This window comes from Pithys albifrons, chromosome 1 (genome assembly GCF_047495875.1).
Source record: "Pithys albifrons albifrons isolate INPA30051 chromosome 1, PitAlb_v1, whole genome shotgun sequence".
Lineage (NCBI taxonomy): Eukaryota > Metazoa > Chordata > Aves > Passeriformes > Thamnophilidae > Pithys > Pithys albifrons.
The window spans coordinates 44,952,998-44,971,462 of NC_092458.1; the positions used below are offsets into that span (position 1 = coordinate 44,952,998).

Below are 18,465 nucleotides of genomic sequence, written 5' to 3' on the forward strand. Positions count from 1 at the left end.
GATCTTGAAATTCCAGACAGCTGAGATCATTCTTAGAAAAGAAATAGAATGAGAAGCAATTCCAACTATATGGCATATTACTGAAATAATAGTCCAAGGTGATTGAAGTTATGCATAAATATGGGATTGTGAAGTCAAGCCTACAGCTCCTCTAATAACTTAATATTTTTTCTGCAATTAAAATTGTGGCTAGAAAGCTTAAGGCGATGGATAATTACTGGCAATTAGGAGTCTGATCATGTGAGATGATGAGGTCTCTGCTGCTTAAGAAATTGCTGAGAGCTGTAGTTGCTTACCATTTTGCAGGTCTAAATCCTTTAACACTGAATATGAACTGAAGATCCAGATACAATCAAGGAAATGAACCTACACGTTTGGTTTTTTTTTAAATAATCCTTACAGGTAGTACTCCACTGACAAGTTAATCAAATCCAAAATGTTCAGAAGCATTTACTTACATTTAGTTAACTGTATCTGTATTTAGTCACTTCAATAACATACCTGAAGAGATTTTGAATCTGATGTCTATTCAACAAAAAATAATGGCAGGTTATCAACAATTCAGAAAAGTCTGACTGAGTAGGTAGTTGGTTTTCTCTGACCAACTGAGCACGCACTTGCAGCCCATGCTATGGTAATTACTATGCACAGTACTTCATGTCTTCCAATACAGTGTTCCCTCTGAATTTTACAATTTGTTTCAAGAAGCTTGGCCAAAGATAATAATAAAAAAAAGAAAGTATTAAAAAATTGTGGCCTCTCATCACAGACTTTGTCTGTTATGTCTCTGGCATGGGTGCCACATTTACACTTCTTTCCATCTGGGTTGACGTGGACAGAAGCTGCTCTTTTATTATGAACAGACATACATTTTCAAAGCTCTGTGGATAAGGGCCATGGAAAGTTGCTTTCTTCTTTGTTCCGGAGTTTCTGATTCCCATTTACTGAGCTATAATGACTATATAGTTCAGGCTAATTCCCAACTATATTGTGCAAAAAATTAGAGAAAGATGGTCTTGTTACCATTTTAATTTTAAACACTAGAAAGTACATGAGAGGCATGTCAGATGTCATGGGAACAGGAATACAGTGCTCAAAATGGGAGAAACCAGGAATTTTTAACTTAAAGGTGAATAAAATCTTACAACTGAAATGAGAAAAGAGAACCAACTTCATGGAGAAAAGTTATGTAACAAAAGGACTTTCTAATGAAACACTATTAATGAGATGGGGGGATAAAAAATATTAGGCAGATTAAAGGATAAATGAGTAAACGGATAAAATTACTGTACAGCTAAAAGGGATTACTATGAAGAATCGATTCAGAGAGACAAAAAGCTGAAGCGAGAAGAAAGCATGAAAACTTTGTATTAATATCTGAGAATTTGATTTTGAAGGTAGTTAAAATATTAGTGGTAGAGTTTATATAATTTCATCTTAAAAGGGATTTGTATAAAGAATTAAATAATAAAAATAAATTAGGTCAAAATAACCAGATCTCATACCATACTAAGCAAATCACCAAGCTGGAGGAGAAATTAAACAGCTTTACTGAACAGGCACAATGTTGACAATTGAAGAATTTCACATTCATTTTTCACATTTTGGAATTTCAGTTCTACCTGGTAATTTGTAAAAATTGACGTGCATCCTTAACGGCTGAAAACACTGCTCTGTAGCATCTTCAAGGCTTCTTTTTCCATCTGAATGATGCAAGAACATCAATGGATCTGTGATTCCTTAGAAGAATTTCAGCCTCTTTTTGGTATTTTTTATTGTATTCACATGATTGTCTTCAAGTTTCCTGATTATTATTAATTATTTGTATTGCCATAGCACCTGAAAGCCTAAGTGGCTGGCTGCAAACTGGGTTTGGTAGGTTGTATACAAACATAAACGGGATCTAATAGTGTTGGAGATGGTGTTGGTAAGCAGCTGCAGCTATCCAGTCTGTTGCAGCCTCTTCCCTTGGGCTGCTTCATTGGAGCCATTTAATGATTATCCTGCCTAAAACCATTGCAAAATAATGTATGAGGGGGTTTTGTCACTGCTGTAGTGCAATCCCAGTGTTTAGTTCGCTTCCCTGGTAGGTTAAATTGGTCTCTGCGCTCAAGTGACTGAATTTCGGCTTCACGCTCTAGATGAATTGTCTAACCAACCGTTCCCAAAAGGGGTGAGTAGCCTCGCTGCCCTCTTCACCCGTGAGCAGGCATTCCCGCTTCCTTTGCACCAGCAGTGCTATCTCTGTGAGTGCTGTCACTTAAATTAGAGGCGGCTCACAGAACTGAATTGGCAGAAAAGGAGCAGCTCACTGCAGCATTAATCCAGTGCCAGCATTGCTGCCAGAAGCAGCCAAATGTGTCTTTCTCCCAGGTGCACTGTTAAGAGGATCCTAGTGGCTCCCAAATTGTCATCCTGCAATGGTGGAGCACAAAATCTCAAGGACCATTCTCAGCCAAAGGTTAATGCTAACTGTGCAGAGTGAGGGACAAGAAATTTTTTAGGTTTGTGATCTAAAAAATTTGGCCATTATTCTTCTAATCACCCTGGTTGTAAAATCTACTGTACAACAACACAGTGCAGATATTAAAGTGTTTGAAAATAGCTTAGAAAGGCAGTGCCAGTCTGGCTTTAGCTGCTGTTCAGCCTACATAAGACTTTTTGCATTAGCTCTCTTGTCCCAAGGGACATTGTAGGATGTCTCTTAAGGCTTGTAGGATGCCATGAGAGGAGATGTATTTGAGGTCTTACCAAACCAGATTTTTAAAACTGAAAATTACAACTGATAAACCAAAATACAGGAACTAAATAGTTAAATTGGGAAAATAAGAAGAGCAAAATAGTTTGCTCATGAAATGAGCAGAGTGGTTTGTAATACTATGAAAATAACAGTAATGCAACAGTTTTTGTGTCAGTTCAGACTGCTGTGACCTGAGTGCTACATGACCCTTTCCTGCCCTAATAATTACGCAGCCTCAAATTACAGAGAGCAGCACTTCAGCTCCAGCTCTTTTACTTCTAGGCAGAGTTAAGACGGTGGCCATAAAAACGTTTTACGGCGAGTCATCGCCGCTGTCGCTACCGATGTAAACAAGGAGACAGGCACTACAACTGGCAATTACCAAAAGGATATGGATGCTGTATGGCTACCAAACCTTTTGTCGAACTACTTTCTCAGGTCGAGGAGACTACTTACTAATATCTACAGTAGGTGGCGGATTTGTCATTGACAAGACATGTTATCGCGATAGCGATGGCCAAACCCACGATTAAAAACTCAAGCAGGAAAAACAAGCCTAGGAGAAAAAACCCTGAAATCAGTCTCAAGGAAGCTCTGCCTCGGCAGTGAGACGCTGCAGGGGCACGGCCGCGGCAAGGCTGGTTTTCCCCGCGTGGGGAGAAGCCGGAGGGAAGAGGGTGGGAGCGAAGTGCCTGGGCCGGGGTGGGGGGAGCCTTCTGACCAGCGACCCTCCGGCTCGCCAGAATCGAAATCAACTCGGAAAAGCGCTCGGGAGCTTTTGCAAACCGGGCGAGGGGCGGCCCCGGCGGCCTCCCCACCTCCTTGCCTCCGCCGCTTGGCGACCTTCCTCTCCTTGCGGACCTCCTCCTCCTTCTCCGCCCCCTGCGAGGCGCAGGGATAGCCCAGCACGACCCGGCAGAACGGGGCGCGGAGCGGAGCCCACCTTGTGTTTCCCTCTGGCGCCCGGGTCGGCGGCGCTGAGCGGCCCCTCGGCCGGGGGCGGTCGGGCAGCGGAGCCGCTCGGGGCGTAGCCCCTCGACCCTCCCCGGGGCGCTGAGGAGGAGGAGGAGGCGGAGGGCGCCTCAGCCGCGCTTCCCCGCCCCGCGGGCTGGGCTGGCCCGGCGCGGGCAGGCAGGAGGCGGCGCGGTCGTGCCCGGCGGGATGCGCGTTTAGCGCCGGCCCGGCCAGCGCAGGCCCCGGCAGCTGCACCTGGCGCCGGGGGAAGCGGCGCCGGGGGAAGCGGCCCCGGAGCGCCGCGTCCTCTGCCCAGGCACCGGCCATGGAGAAGCGAGGGGAGAGCGAGCCGCTCTCCCACCCCCTGGAGCCCGAGCCCGAGCCGCAGCCGGCGCCGCCGGGGGAGAAGCGCTTCAGGCTGTGGTACGTGGGCTCGTCGTGCCTGGACAGGCGGACCACGCTGCCCATGCTGCCGTGGCTGGTGGCTGAGATCCGCCGGCGTGGGCAGCGGCAGGAGCCCGGCGGCGCCCCGGGCAGCGCCGTGCCGGCCCGCGAGGTGCTGCTGCTGTTGGGCTCGCCCACGCTGCGCTGCGTGCCCGCCGGCCCCGCCAGCCCTGGCCCCGCCGCCGGCCCCGGCCGGCCCGCCAGCCCCGCGCCCGCCGTCTTCATCTTCGAGCACAAGGCGCAGCACATCGCCCGCTTCATCCACAACAGCCACGACCTCACCTACTTCGCCTACCTGATCAAGGCGCAGCCCGACAACCCCGACTCCCCCATGGCCTGCCATGTCTTCAGAGCCACCGACCCCAACCAGGCGAGTGGCGGCGGGCGCAGGGAAGGGAGCGCTGCCCGGGATGCCCCCGCTTGCCTTTTTCCCCCCTCGCCCTGCCCGGGCGGGACGGCGGGCGCTGCGCTTCGCAGCCGCCGGGGTGTCGGTGTGCTGGGGCGGGGCAGGGAGGCGCTTGCGGGGCGCTGCGGGACACCCATCGCGGCGTGGGGGAGCCCGCCCGGAGCCCGCCGTGCCCGTTCCACGGCTGCCTCTGCAGCGCCCGCGGGTTGTGCTTAGAGCGGTGTGCGTGGAGAGGGCACAGAGCCCCGTGTGGCCGTGGGGTGCTGTGCCGCCTCTGCCTCAGCGCATGGAGCACCCCTTGCCAGGCAGGGTACCAGCTCTGCGAAACGCTGTGCAGCGGGAGATGGAGCCCCTTTCTTCCTCCTCCGTGCCCCCTCCGTGGGGAGGCCTCGCATCTCAGTGGCCAAGAGCACGATTTGCTGTAGGAGCAAAAGACAGAATTTGTGTTAAACCGTGCCTGCAGTGGTATAAGCGCCGGACAGGCATCGAGGAGTGAGGATGGCGCTTTTCTGCAGCCCCCGGGTGGTGCAGAAAGCATCGCTTGTGACCGGAGTACCCTGTTGGGCTCACGGGTCACTCTGAGGACACCTGGATGTGTTCAGGCACACGAAGTAGTGCTACAAACAACCCAAGGTTTGGGTGGGGACATTGTTGATAAAGTGCCAACTGGAAAGAAAGACCTAACAGTAAGAATGTATTTTTCTGACTATCTGGCAGGCATTGGCTCGCACTCAAATGTGCAGCAGACTTCTTTCTGCTCTCTGTTTAGGGTAAATGATGGCAGTTTGACAAATAGGTAGAACAATCGATTTAGTAAAATGACAGCATGAAAAAGGCCTTTTGATAACAGTCCTTTGGTTGAGTAAGTTCGGACACTTCAGTTTTCGCAAATGGGAGAAAAAATGCAATTAGAAATGCTGGGTTTTACTGAAACCACTTAGCTGACGTACTAGGTCTGCTGAACAGTTGCTTGGGTTTCTTTTGTTTGTTTTTAAAGTGAAGAGGGCAGGAACTATTAAGAAAACTATGGAAAAGTTCTTGGTACACTCCTTTTTATTTGAGCCAATGTACTGCCAGAAGTTATATGAGGGATTTAGGTTGCATGCATAGCTGTGGCGTAAGCCATCATCAGTGATAGGACAGGCGGTATCCCAAAGGGAGGTAACTACGCTTAACTTGCTGGCAACTGCTGCGGCTATAGTGCTCTGCCAGGAGAGAGCACACAAAAGGGCGTGAAGGGGAATCATATCTAGCGAGGGAGGAGCCAAAATGTCCTTTTAGTAGTCTGACCATATGGACTGAGATTCCTGCTGTTGGCAGAAATGCTGAATCAATTTTTTTTTGGGGGTAGATCTGCTCTGGTACTATGAGTTTGTAAGAAAATCGCATGCTTTAAGGTCATGAATCCATAGTACTCTAGTGAACATGCAAAATACTGCATATGTTTACATCTAGAAGGCTGTTTCTGACTAAGACTTTTATCCGTATGTCTCCCCTTCTTTCCTCATGGAGGAAAATGTCCTTATGTGCATTGAATTAAATCAAATTGATGATTCAAACTGATAAGGTAAAGTCTTCCTGCTGAAAGAAGTTATTAGTGTGAACGTGTTCTTCCTTCTATCTTGTTCTGACAATATAGTCCAAGTTTTACCTGTCAAGACTTTTTAACCTTGTTATCATTAATAGAAAACATGTCTCTCACAAGTGTTAGTCAGCACATGATTTTGCACTGCAGAGAGGATAGGAAGTGCACAGCCAGTGATGCGATTCACAAATGTCTTGACTAAGAGGCAAGTTTTTTAAGGGATCCAAAGGGAAAGACTTTTTTCTTCTCCTGAGTTTTGTTAGCCGTTGTTCAGGCTTGGATGGCTAAACCGTCCAGGTCTCTGGATATTAATCTATACTTAAGGTTAGTCCTAAGTGGATGAAGTCAGGCTGCAGGTTGGTAGCTCTGAAAATCTTCTGAAGCTCTTAATTGTTTCTTATAAAATTGACACTGTTCTTGCATGCTTTCAAGATCTTTACGCACTTCTGTTTCATAGTGGTTATATGAGCCCTGTGTTGGGTACTAGCTTACAAAGTATTTTTCACAGCTGTTATTTTAAGACGACCTCATTTTCCATCTTTGGCCGTAGAGACTTTGAGCCAGTGTAAGCTGGCATTGCTACTGAGAGAATGATCCTGTTCCCTTGAAGCCTCAACCCCTTGTTCCTTCCTCTACGCTTTGTCCTCATGGCAGCACAACTGTTTGCGTAGCCACACAGCAAACAGGATCAGGGAATTGACTGGTGTTAAACTTGCTTTCCCCCCACCTTTTCTGGGTTATTTCCAAACCGCTTTTCTCATTTGCTTTACTGTACAACCCTAATACCATTTACGTCAAGACAGGTGGGTTGAAGGCACAAGGTATCAATGAGTAACCAAGAAGGGGGAGGGTCAGATAGTTTTTCCAGAAGTGCTGGAGAAGCTCCTTTGCAGAGAAGTTGTGAATACTCCATCCTTGGAATTGTTGGAGGCCAGATTGGATGGAGTTTTGAGCAACCTGGTCTAGTGGAAGGTGTTCCTGCCTATGGCAGGGGATGGAATTAGCTGGTCTTTAAGGTTCCTTGTAAGCCAAACCATTCTATGATTCTGTGAAGTTATATGGACTTCAGATTGGCCATAAATGACTCCAAAGCCATGGTGTTATCCATTTTGGGAGTATTAAGTTTAGCAGCATGCTAAGTCACTCTGGAATGAGGGAAGAGTGCAGGAGATGTTATGTGGTCTTTGAGTTAGAAAACAGCTAGCCATAATTTTTAAGGGCGGATGTAAATTGTGAAAGTAAGAGATTAAAGTTTTACTTCCAAGAGATTAGTGCTACTGTGATAATTCAGAAAACAATGTAGGTGAGAATGAAAGTGTTGGCTGCAAGCCTATTTCTTTGTCCACCAGCTGTATTGCACAATGTTTAGGATGCACGTGCATTCATTATGACCACACAAAGGGCTGTTATTCATTAGAAAAAAGCAATACTTCTTGCCATTCCTTGCAAATTTCTTTACCAGATGACCAATAAAAAGCCAATGCAATATGTGGTCTGATAACACCAGGTGGAAAGATAACATCTTTTAATATTATTTGCTGTAACTGAAGAAAAATGAGAGTGAGGTAGTACAAAACAACTTCTAATTTTATTTGTAAGCTTTTAGACAGAGCCGAAAAGAAGGTGGGTTGACTCCTGTTCTGGAATAGTTCTTTGGCAGAATGTCAAACCCAAAGCTCAGCTTGTTGGCATGGGAGTGGATGCTAAGATGCTTTTATTAGGGGGTTGGGTGTATGTGTGTGTCTCTTGCTGTTTGATAACAAGGGGAGACATCTGAGGCCATCTGACTGATGGAGATAGGGAAAAAAATCCCTAGCGCCTCCCCCCCCCCTTCAGAATTATTTGTGTTGGTGGCTTCTTATAACTTTTCAAAGTAGTAGCGAGCTGAAGTGGATAAGAGTAGTTGTCTGTTTAGTGCTGCCTAGTAGCTTCTGAATAGCAGCCAGAGATTTGTTAGTTTTGTAATGCTCTCACTTGAGAATTATATGAGATGCACAGTCTGTCTGTAGACATCAGGTGACAGCATTGTCTCATTTTATATTTGACAGATTTTCTTTGCAATCCTGAGAACAGATTTACTTTTGTTTTAAATCAAAAGTTAAGGTTTATAAATACGGCAGGCATACCCTTCTTGCAGCCACCAAGAAAAGCCTGTTTGATTAGTGTTTTCAAGCTCAACTTCAACATATTTTTAGCATGAAATACTGATTTTATTCTGTAAACCAGATTTTAATTGTGTGGAACAAATCAATGCAGTTTGACAATTGGTTTGAGTTACCTGCTCTCTGGGGGAGAGGCTTATATCTCTTTCTGCACTTCATATTTTTTAATTACTATGCTCATCTGGGTTGTGTGGGGTCGATTTTTTTCACCTGAACTGGCATTCTAAATCAAATTATTATACTATGATTGATTCTTATTACTGAGGATAGATCTTACTTAACTGGAGGATACAACTTGATGCATTTTGGTTTTCTTTTAGAAAACCTACGAGCAATGGTCAAATATATTGTTAGAGGGTTTCAAAACTAAAGAAAGAAAAATGGGAAAGAAAAATGTTCAGATGCATAGATCTCAGTAAGGTTTAGCCCTTGTGGGCATAATCTGTAGCTGTGTCTTTGTGCTACACCCATGCCTTAGGGGTCTAGGCTTTCTCAAGGTGAGGCAGAAATAATAAGTCTTTTGCTGACTATGTAAAGCTGTGATAAGAACTGGAGAGGCAGGACAGAGGCAAGAGCTGGATACAGCTTGCTAGTCAAAAACACTTGCTCACTTCACTTGTTTATTCCAGGAGTGTGTCTCTTGCCTGTTGGATAATGTGTTTCAGTAAAGCAAGGCCATAAGACACCTTGTTCTGAAAAATGAGGCATCAGCACAAAGTCTAGTAAAAGGAGGCTTTTATGCCCTAATAATACCATATTACATAAAGTTTCTTATTGAATAATGTAAGTTAGAAGTATTTGAAGAAGAAAGTTTGGCAAGTGTACATTCATATTTCATTGTCCTTTGATTTTATGTGGTATAGGAGCTGAATGGCCGTGAAGTCTTGGTTATAGGAAGTGCTAATGTAAAGCATTGTTGCAATTCATATGGAAGTGTTGCACTGGTTGAGTTGTCTGATAAGATGTGTTTTGAATAGGGATAACAGACGTGACAAAACAGATAGGCTCTGGGTTTTGAAGGATTCTGCAGGAAATAGGAGAGATGACATTTGATTGATTCCTAGGTAGATGAGCACAACTGGATTGCAGAGTAAATAGACAAGTCTGTTTTCCATGAGCAAGAGAGGTTGTCCCAGTTTTATCAAGAAAACAAGTCTTGGAGAGACGAAAAAAAGAAGCGTTCTCTAAGTTCATGTCGGTCAGGATTTCATTCGTAGGGTGAGAAACTGAAAAGCAATAACTCGGAACAAAGCATGGATGCCAAAGGCTTGCAATGAATGCAGAATTGTTTGGTGAGCAGCTCTTTATCTCCAGCTTACATGGACTACACAACCTTAGATGATAAGTCTTGCACTCCCTTTTTTGGAAACTGAAGGTTGAGAGCTGAAGCCTTCATTTTTGTTCTCCTAAATGATAGATTTGACAGGGGGGGGTTAATTTTTTTCCTTTTTTTTTTTTTTTTGCAAATGAGACGACTTTTCATTTTAAGGTTGTGAAGTTATCTTTAAATTTGAGTTTTGAACATCTTGTCCATGATAATTTTCTCCAATGTTCCAAACAGAAGAAGTAATAAAAAATTAGCATTGTTAGCTGTTCTAAGTGGTGATACGTAGCCTTTTTATCCCTGGTTAATGTTCAGGAGAGGAAAGAGAATGGTTTTAAATACTCTTATCTATTATGTTTGTAGAAAAATTAATTCCTTTTAACTTTTGCATTTCATGAAAACCAGCCCATTACTTGAGGTGTAGGAGCAATGTCATGGAGGATTGTATTTTCAGAAAAGCAAAATAAGACCTAAAGTGGTAAACAAATGACATTATGTAAGCTCACTGAGAGTTGCCTGTAGGTAAACTGTAACCAGGTAGTAAGGCTGTCTTACTTAAAGAAAGGGGCTTGTATGCATCTGAGAATACCAAATCAAGGCTTCTCTTCTGATTGTCTGTTTTTATGTTTTGCTTTGGGTTTTTTTTTGGTCTTTCAAACCTAGAGGCAGTTTCTTTTAAAAATAATTAAGTAGAAATCTGACTTTAAAAAGGTTTGGCTAGTTTATGGGTGTCTTGGCAACAGGAAGGGTGTGAATTTTAGGGATGATAAAAATCTCAGACCAAAGTAATTGAAGGTGGTTATTTATAAAAGTGAATGCTCTAAAAGATTCAGTTGCTAAACAGCCATTGCAAAATAGTGGTGCTGGTGACTTCTTTTGGTCTCTGCTCTTTGCTAGAGTCTCGTACAGCATTTGTTGTGCACAGTTCACCTTTCCTTGCATCTCTTCCATCCATCTTCCCCATTTGCCTGGAAGTCCCCAAACATCATGAGTTTCTCTGGGATAAAGTGGTGAATACCGTGATAAATTTTGGGGACAGATCTCAGGGTTTCTGTCCAGTCTGTTGGTCATACATTTTTTTCATCAACTTTGGCACGGTTCCCTCATGGTACCAGCTGTCCTTTGCCACCTGGTTCTATTTTCTTTGTGGTTTCAGATACTATTTCAAGTACAGAGACACGAATGAAAAAGAGGAGTTTATTTCCAATGTGGGTTTTGTAATTTGTCCCTTAGCTTCATTTTCCATGCTGTGCTGAGGCACCTTTGGAGATCTCAAGGACATGACTGGGTAAAAAACCCTACTTATTAGGTCATTAAATAATGTGGTGTTTCAGGGCTGCTGGAAAGCAAACTTAAGGCAAAGTGACTAAATTTACTAACAGGCTCTGTGCTTTCCTGTTCTGTGTAGACTGTAATATATTATCTGTCACCTTATGTTCTGACACACACAGTTACATCAAGACCATATGTGGTTACATGGGTTCCAAAATAAAGTAGAGCACCATTAATGCAAGATAGTGTATAATCATTTCACAACCAACTATATCTCCCCTGAAGAGGTCAATGTCTACAAAGACAATACTGAATGTCACAGGGCAGGATGAAAATGTGGAAGTGGTTATCTCCAGAGAAGCATGAGCTGTGTGACTTCCTATTTTGTGATTTGTTTTGGCTTCCAAAGAACATGCATCAGTGTTGCATGTGCACGTTTTCGTCCATGAACATCTTGGGGGTTTTTATCCTATTCTGGTTTATTAATCAGGTGAAAACTGGTAGATCAGTGAGGTGGGCAGTTAAACTTTCTTGATAGTCCTGTAGATCTGAAAGTACTCTGGTAATTCAGTCTTCTTCTCAGTGTTTAGGGGTAAACCTGTTTGTGCTGTACGGGATTAGTTCTGGTAGTACATTTAAGACTGCAGAGAAAAGGTTATGAGAACCCAACCAAGCAAACAAAACTGGCTGCATTCAACTCAAAAGGCTCATGGTAGCCCTTATTTTATTAGTCTTAAGTTTTAGATTTTTATAAAAGTTAATTATATATCTTGAAAAATACAGTTAGTTTTCATTCTGAGCACAGTTGTGCTCTACCAGCGCAAAATCTGTGTTTGCCTGTGTCCTAGTTCAGCTGGAGGGACCAGCTAACCCTGTGTGGTGGTGATCAAACCTGTGTATTCCACCCCCTCTATTCATTCCCCAAGGACAATGGGCCATTAGCAGCAGCTGCCCAGGGAGCCATTATCACTTCACACCCAGCCTGAGGGGGGCGGAGCTGCTAATGGGCCATCAACAGCTCAACAACCCCTGGCTCCCAGAGTCAATCACCCATTGTGTGAGTCCCCGCCCAGGGGGAGGGACTGAGTGCTCCCTGAGGGTACATAAGTGGTGGGTAAGAAGACCTCAGGACCTTCTCGTCGGATCCAGAGCAGCAGCAGGACCTCGACAGCAGGAGATCACTGCTCTCGCCCAGACCACAGCCCTCGCCTGCACCAACAGGTTTTTCTTTTCCTTTTGCTCTGGACTTGGGGGAGCCACAGGGGTCTCAGCACAAGGGCAAACAAACCCCCTTGGGTTTGTGCCCCAGGACACTGGGTTATACTGCTGGGGTATTGTGAGTTGAAAGCAATTTCCCTTGTGTATCAGTGTTGTTATTGTAATATTATTATTAAATTTTAGCTCTGACTTATAATCTCTCTCGTGGTGAGTTCATTTTCCCTTGCTGGTTCACCTTCAAACCAGCACATCTTTTGGCGCCCAACGTGGGGCACGAGAGAGAAGTCAGAACTACAATTTCATTTTGTGTATTTGGGTACAGAAACTCCCTGACTACCATGTTGCTTGATGTATTCATGTGGATGGTGTATCTGGGCCTGTTCATATTTCGACACATGGGGAACCATGTGCCTGTTTTGATGCTCTCTTTAATACCAGGGAGAAGGATCAAAATTGCTTTATTAATATACTATGTTTATGTTGTCATAACATCAGAAGCAATGAATTTCATTGTGAATGTATATTCAGTCTGGTCTGCCTGTCCTGGTTTGGGTTGTTACCTCTGGGGTCTCATTAAAAATAGCACCCAGACTGTGGGGAAAACAGGTGGAGATGGTTACTTCCACCTTTTCACCTCTGCTACAACAATCATTGAAAATATTGAGCTTCCTTTTGATGTTAGGGACAGCATAATCCTGCTGTTAGTGTTGCTTTGTCTCCTCTGTACTGTATACACCATGTTTAGGGTCAGAACTGGGCTCTCTAAGGAGACTTGCTGGAGGCCTGCCCTGGGAGCGGATGATGTTGAGTGGCACGGGAAGTGGGAAGATATGGGCCAGTATTTGGAGACCTTCTCTCCTCAAATGATCTGGAAATTCACCCCGGAACAACTGCAGGACCCTGCCAAAATGCTAAGCTATGTGAAAGGAAGATGCTCTGGTAGTCCCAGAGATGTGCAGCTCACAGCAACCTGCTGGGCCCTGGCCACTGCCTACCGCACACTGCTTGGTGTGGTACAGCATCATCAGGAGGAGGAGAAAAGGAGCAAATCCACAGGCACCATGTCCACCCAGACCATGACTGAGCCAGAGAGGAAGAGAGATACATCAACTAGCGCCATGTCCACCCAGACCATGACTGAGCCAGAGAGGAAGAGAGATACATCAACTAGCACCATGTCCACCCAAACCTTGGCCGAGTCAGAGAGAAGAGACACATCAACCAGCACCATGCCCACACAAACCACAGCTGAGCCAGAGAGAAAGGGAAACAAATCAACCAGCACCATGTCCACACAAACCATGGAGGAGCCAGAAGGACAACAGAAACCGATAGCAGTTGCCCCTGTCCAGAAAAGAAAATCAAAGACCAAATCAGTTCGTATAGTGCATGACGAGGAAGAGTCAGGACCTTCATCTCAAGCAGAAGAAATGGAGCCAGAAATAATCACCCGGTCCCTATCCCTGGGAGAGCTGCGTGAGCTCCGGAGAGAGTTCACACGACAGGCAAATGAGTCCATCTTGACCTGGCTACTTCGAATCTGGGATGCTGCAGCCAATGATACCATTCTAGATGGGAGTGAGGCAAGGCAGCTGGGATCCCTGTCTCGAGATGTTGTCATTGATCAGGGCATTGGAAAGAGACAGGAAACTCTCAGCCTCTGGCGGCGACTGTTGTCAAGCGTGAGGGAGAGATATCTTTGTAAGGAGGACCTCCACGTACAGCAAGGACAATGGAACACGATGGAACAAGGTATCCGGTGCTTAAGGGAATTAGCCGTACTGGAGATAATCTTTTCAGAGGATGAGAGATTCCCTAAAAGTCCAGATGGTGTCCAGTGCACATCCCAGATGTGGTTAAAATTTGCACGACTTGGGCCAGAAATGTATTCTCGCTACCTTGCAACATTGCAGTGGAGAGAGGGAGAAGACAAGGTGGGTGCACTGGTCAGCAAACTCAGGATTTATGAAGACACTGTCACTGCTCCATTACGAGCCCACGTCTCAGCTGTGGAAACAAAACTGGCTGAACTGGAAGAGAAGATTAAGGAAGGACTCTTCCATATCTCTCCAGAACAAACGAGAGTCTCTGCCATCAGAAGCAGGCGTCTTCCAGCTAAGGAGAAAGGGTACACTCCACGCGGCAATCTGTGGTTTTACCTCCATGAGCATGGAGAAGATATGAGGAAGTGGGATGGGAAACCCACCTCTTCCTTAGCAGCTCGGGTACGTGAATTGCAAAGAGGCACAACTAACACAGGGAATTCTTCAAGGTTGAAGGCTGCTCCGGTCTCTCGTGGGCAAGGCTCCAGACAGTATAGGAATGATGATGTTATGCCCGATCCTCTTGAAGGAACCTCCCGGTCATATTCACAGGGAGAGCGCAGTGAATACCATGACCAGAACTAGGGGGGCCCTGCCTCTAGCCAGGTAGAGGAGAGGGACAATCGGGTTTATTGGACTGTGTGGATTCGGTGGCCTGGCTCATCAGACCCACAGAAATACAAAGCTTTAGTGGACACTGGCGCACAATGCACGTTGATGCCATCAGGATACGTCGGGGCAGAATCCATCTCTATTTCTGGGGTGACAGGGGGATCCCAACAGCTGACTGTACTGGAAGCTGAAGTCAGCTTGACTGGCAAGGAATGGCATAGACACCCCATTGTGACTGGTCCAGAAGCCCCGTGTATCCTTGGCATAGACTACCTGAGGAATGGATATTTCAAAGACCCAAAGGGACTGCGTTGGGCCTTTGGCATAGCTGCTGTGGAGACAGAGGAAATCAGACAGCTGAGCACCTTGCCTGGCCTCTCAGAGGACCCTTCTGCTGTAGGACTGCTGAAAGTTGAAGAACAATTGGTACCGCTGGCCACAGCCACAGTGCACCGTCGGCAATACCGCACTGACCGAGACTCTGTGACCCCCATACACAAGATGATTCGTGAGCTGGAGAGCCAAGGGGTGGTCAGCAAGACTCACTCACCCTTTAATAGCCCCATATGGCCAGTACGAAAGTCCAGTGGAGAGTGGAGGCTGACGGTGGATTACCGTGGCCTCAATGAGGTCACACCCCCCCTGAGTGCCGCTGTGCCGGACATGCTGGAACTTCAGTATGAGCTGGAGTCCAAGGCAGCCAAGTGGTATGCCACCATCGACATTGCCAATGCCTTTTTCTCCATTCCGTTGGCAGCAGAGTGCAGGCCGCAGTTCGCTTTCACCTGGAAGGGGGTGCAGTACACCTGGAATCGACTGCCCCAGGGGTGGAAACACAGTCCCACCATTTGCCATGGACTGATCCAGACTGCATTGGAAAAGGGTGAGGCTCCAGAACATCTACAGTACATCGATGACATCATTGTATGGGGGAACACAGCAGGGGAGGTTTTTGAGAAAGGAAAGAAGATAATCCAGATTCTCCTAAGAGCTGGTTTTGCCATTAAACGAAGTAAGGTCAAGGGACCTGCTCAGGAAATTCAGTTCCTAGGAGTGAAGTGGCAAGACGGGCGTCGTCAGATTCCAACAGAGGTGATCAACAAAATAGCAGCTATGTCCCCACCGACCAGCAAGAAGGAAACTCAGGCTTTCCTAGGCGCCGTGGGCTTTTGGAGGATGCATATCCCTGAGTACAGTCAGATTGTAAGCCCTCTCTACCTTGTGACACGGAAGAAAAATGATTTCCAGTGGGGCCCTGAACAACAACAAGCCTTTGAGCAGATTAAACAGGAGATTACCCATGCAGTAGCCCTTGGGCCAGTCAGGACAGGACAGGATGTGAAGAATGTGCTCTACACTGCAGCCGGGGAGAATGGCCCATCCTGGAGCCTCTGGCAGAAAGTACCTGGGGAGACTCGAGGACGACCGCTGGGATTCTGGAGCCGGGGATACAAAGGATCTGAGGCCAGCTACACCCCAACTGAGAAAGAGATCCTGGCAGCTTATGAAGGAGTTCGAGCTGCCTCAGAAGTGATTGGCACTGAGGCACAGCTCATCCTGGCACCCCGACTACCAGTGTTGGGCTGGATGTTCAAAGGAAAAGCTCCTTCTACCCATCACGCCACTGATGCCACATGGAGTAAGTGGATCGCTCTGATCACGCAGCGAACCCGGATAGGGAATCCTAATCGCCCTGGGATTTTGGAAATCATCACCAACTGGCCGGAAGGTGAGAGTTTCGGATTGTCCTCTGAAGAAGAAGAGGAGCAGGTGACACGGGCTGAGGAGGCCCCACCATATAACCAGCTACCAGAAGAGGAGAAGCGATATGCTCTCTTCACAGATGGCTCCTGCCGCATTGTAGGGACAAGCCGGAAATGGAAAGCAGCTGTATGGAATCCTACACGTCGAGTTGCAGAAGCAAATGAAGGACAAGGTGGATCAAGTCAGGTCGCAGAGCTGAAAGCTGTTCAGCTGGCTTTGGATATCGCCGAACGAGAGAAGTGGCCAAGACTCTACCTTTACACTGACTCGTGGATGGTGGCCAATGCTCTGTGGGGATGGCTGGAGCGCTGGAGAAAGGCCGGCTGGCAGCGCAAAGGGAAACCCATCTGGGCAGCTGAGATGTGGCAGGACATCGCTGCCCGGGTAGAGAAGCTGAGTGTGAAGGTCCGTCACGTAGATGCTCATGTACCCAAGAGCCGGGCTAATGAGGAGCATCGTAACAACGAGCAGGTGGATCGAGCTGCCAGGATTGAAGTCTCTCAGGTAGATCTGGATTGGCAGCATAAAGGTGAATTGTTTCTAGCCCGATGGGCCCATGATGCCTCTGGTCATCAGGGCAGAGATGCGACATACAGATGGGCTCGTGACCGAGGGGTGGATCTAACCATGGACAGTGTCTCACAGGTTATCCATGACTGTGACACATGTGCTGCCATCAAGCAGGCCAAGCGGGTGAAGCCTCTATGGTATGGTGGACGGTGGTCGAAATACAGGTATGGGGAAGCCTGGCAAGTTGACTACATCACACTTCCCCAAACACGCCAAGGCAAGCACTACGTGCTGACCATGGTAGAGGCAACCACTGGATGGCTGGAGACATACCCCGTATCTCACGCCACTGCCCGGAATACCATCCTGGGCCTTGAGAAACAAGTCCTGTGGAGACACGGCACACCAGAAAGAATAGAGTCTGACAACGGCACTCACTTCAAGAACAGCCTCATAGACACCTGGGCCAGAGAGCACGGCATTGAGTGGGTGTATCATATCCCCTACCATGCTCCAGCTGCCGGGAAAGTTGAGCGATGTAATGGACTGCTGAAAACAACCTTGAAGGCGTTGGGTGGGGGAACTTTCAAACACTGGGAGCTGCATTTGGCAAAGGCCACCTGGTTGGTCAACACCCGGGGCTCCATCAATCGAGCTGGCCCTGCCCAATCAGAACTCTTGAATACTGTAGATGGAGATAAAGTCCCTGTGGTCCATATGAGAGGTATGTTAGGAAAGACTGTTTGGGTTAGTCCCACCTCAAACAAAGGCAAACCCATCCGAGGGATTGTCTTTGCTCAAGGACCTGGTTGCACTTGGTGGGTAATGCAAAAAGATGGAGAAACACGTTGTGTACCACAAGGGGACCTAATTTTGAGCGAGAAGAGTTTGTAATGTTTCATTGTATACATGTGTATATATATGTATAGGTAAAAAGGGGGTTAATTTGGGAATGACTAGATGGAGTGGAATAAGGGGTGGATAATGTCCTAGTTCAGCTGGAGGGACCAGCTAACCCTGTGTGGTGGTGATCAAACCTGTGTATTCCACCCCCTCTATTCATTCCCCAAGGACAATGGGCCATTAGCAGCAGCTGCCCAGGGAGCCATTATCACTTCACACCCAGCCTGAGGGGGGCGGAGCTGCTAATGGGCCATCAACAGCTCAACAACCCCTGGCTCCCAGAGTCAATCACCCATTGTGTGAGTCCCCGCCCAGGGGGAGGGACTGAGTGCTCCCTGAGGGTACATAAGTGGTGGGTAAGAAGACCTCAGGACCTTCTCGTCGGATCCAGAGCAGCAGCAGGACCTCGACAGCAGGAGATCACTGCTCTCGCCCAGACCACAGCCCTCGCCTGCACCAACAGGTTTTTCTTTTCCTTTTGCTCTGGACTTGGGGGAGCCACAGGGGTCTCAGCACAAGGGCAAACAAACCCCCTTGGGTTTGTGCCCCAGGACACTGGGTTATACTGCTGGGGTATTGTGAGTTGAAAGCAATTTCCCTTGTGTATCAGTGTTGTTATTGTAATATTATTATTAAATTTTAGCTCTGACTTATAATCTCTCTCGTGGTGAGTTCATTTTCCCTTGCTGGTTCACCTTCAAACCAGCACAGCCTGAAGCTCTCTCCTTTCTTGTCCCTGCCTCCATAG

General features: G+C 46.8%; 1 protein-coding gene across 4 annotated transcripts in view; it reads left to right on the forward strand.

The window, feature by feature from the left end:
* The first annotated feature begins 3,637 nt into the window (after nucleotides 1–3,637).
* The window catches only part of TBC1D4 (TBC1 domain family member 4), a 110,801-nt gene continuing 95,973 nt past the window's right edge, over nucleotides 3,638–18,465 (forward strand). The window contains exon 1 of one of the 4 annotated variants that reach the window (XM_071549983.1): nucleotides 3,638–4,508. In XM_071549983.1, the coding sequence (XP_071406084.1) occupies nucleotides 4,020–4,508 (489 nt within the window). In that variant the 5' untranslated portion in view covers nucleotides 3,638–4,019. The remainder of the gene's footprint in view (nucleotides 4,509–18,465) is intronic. The other 3 variants (XM_071549970.1, XM_071549977.1, XM_071549998.1) reach the window with 3 other exon arrangements.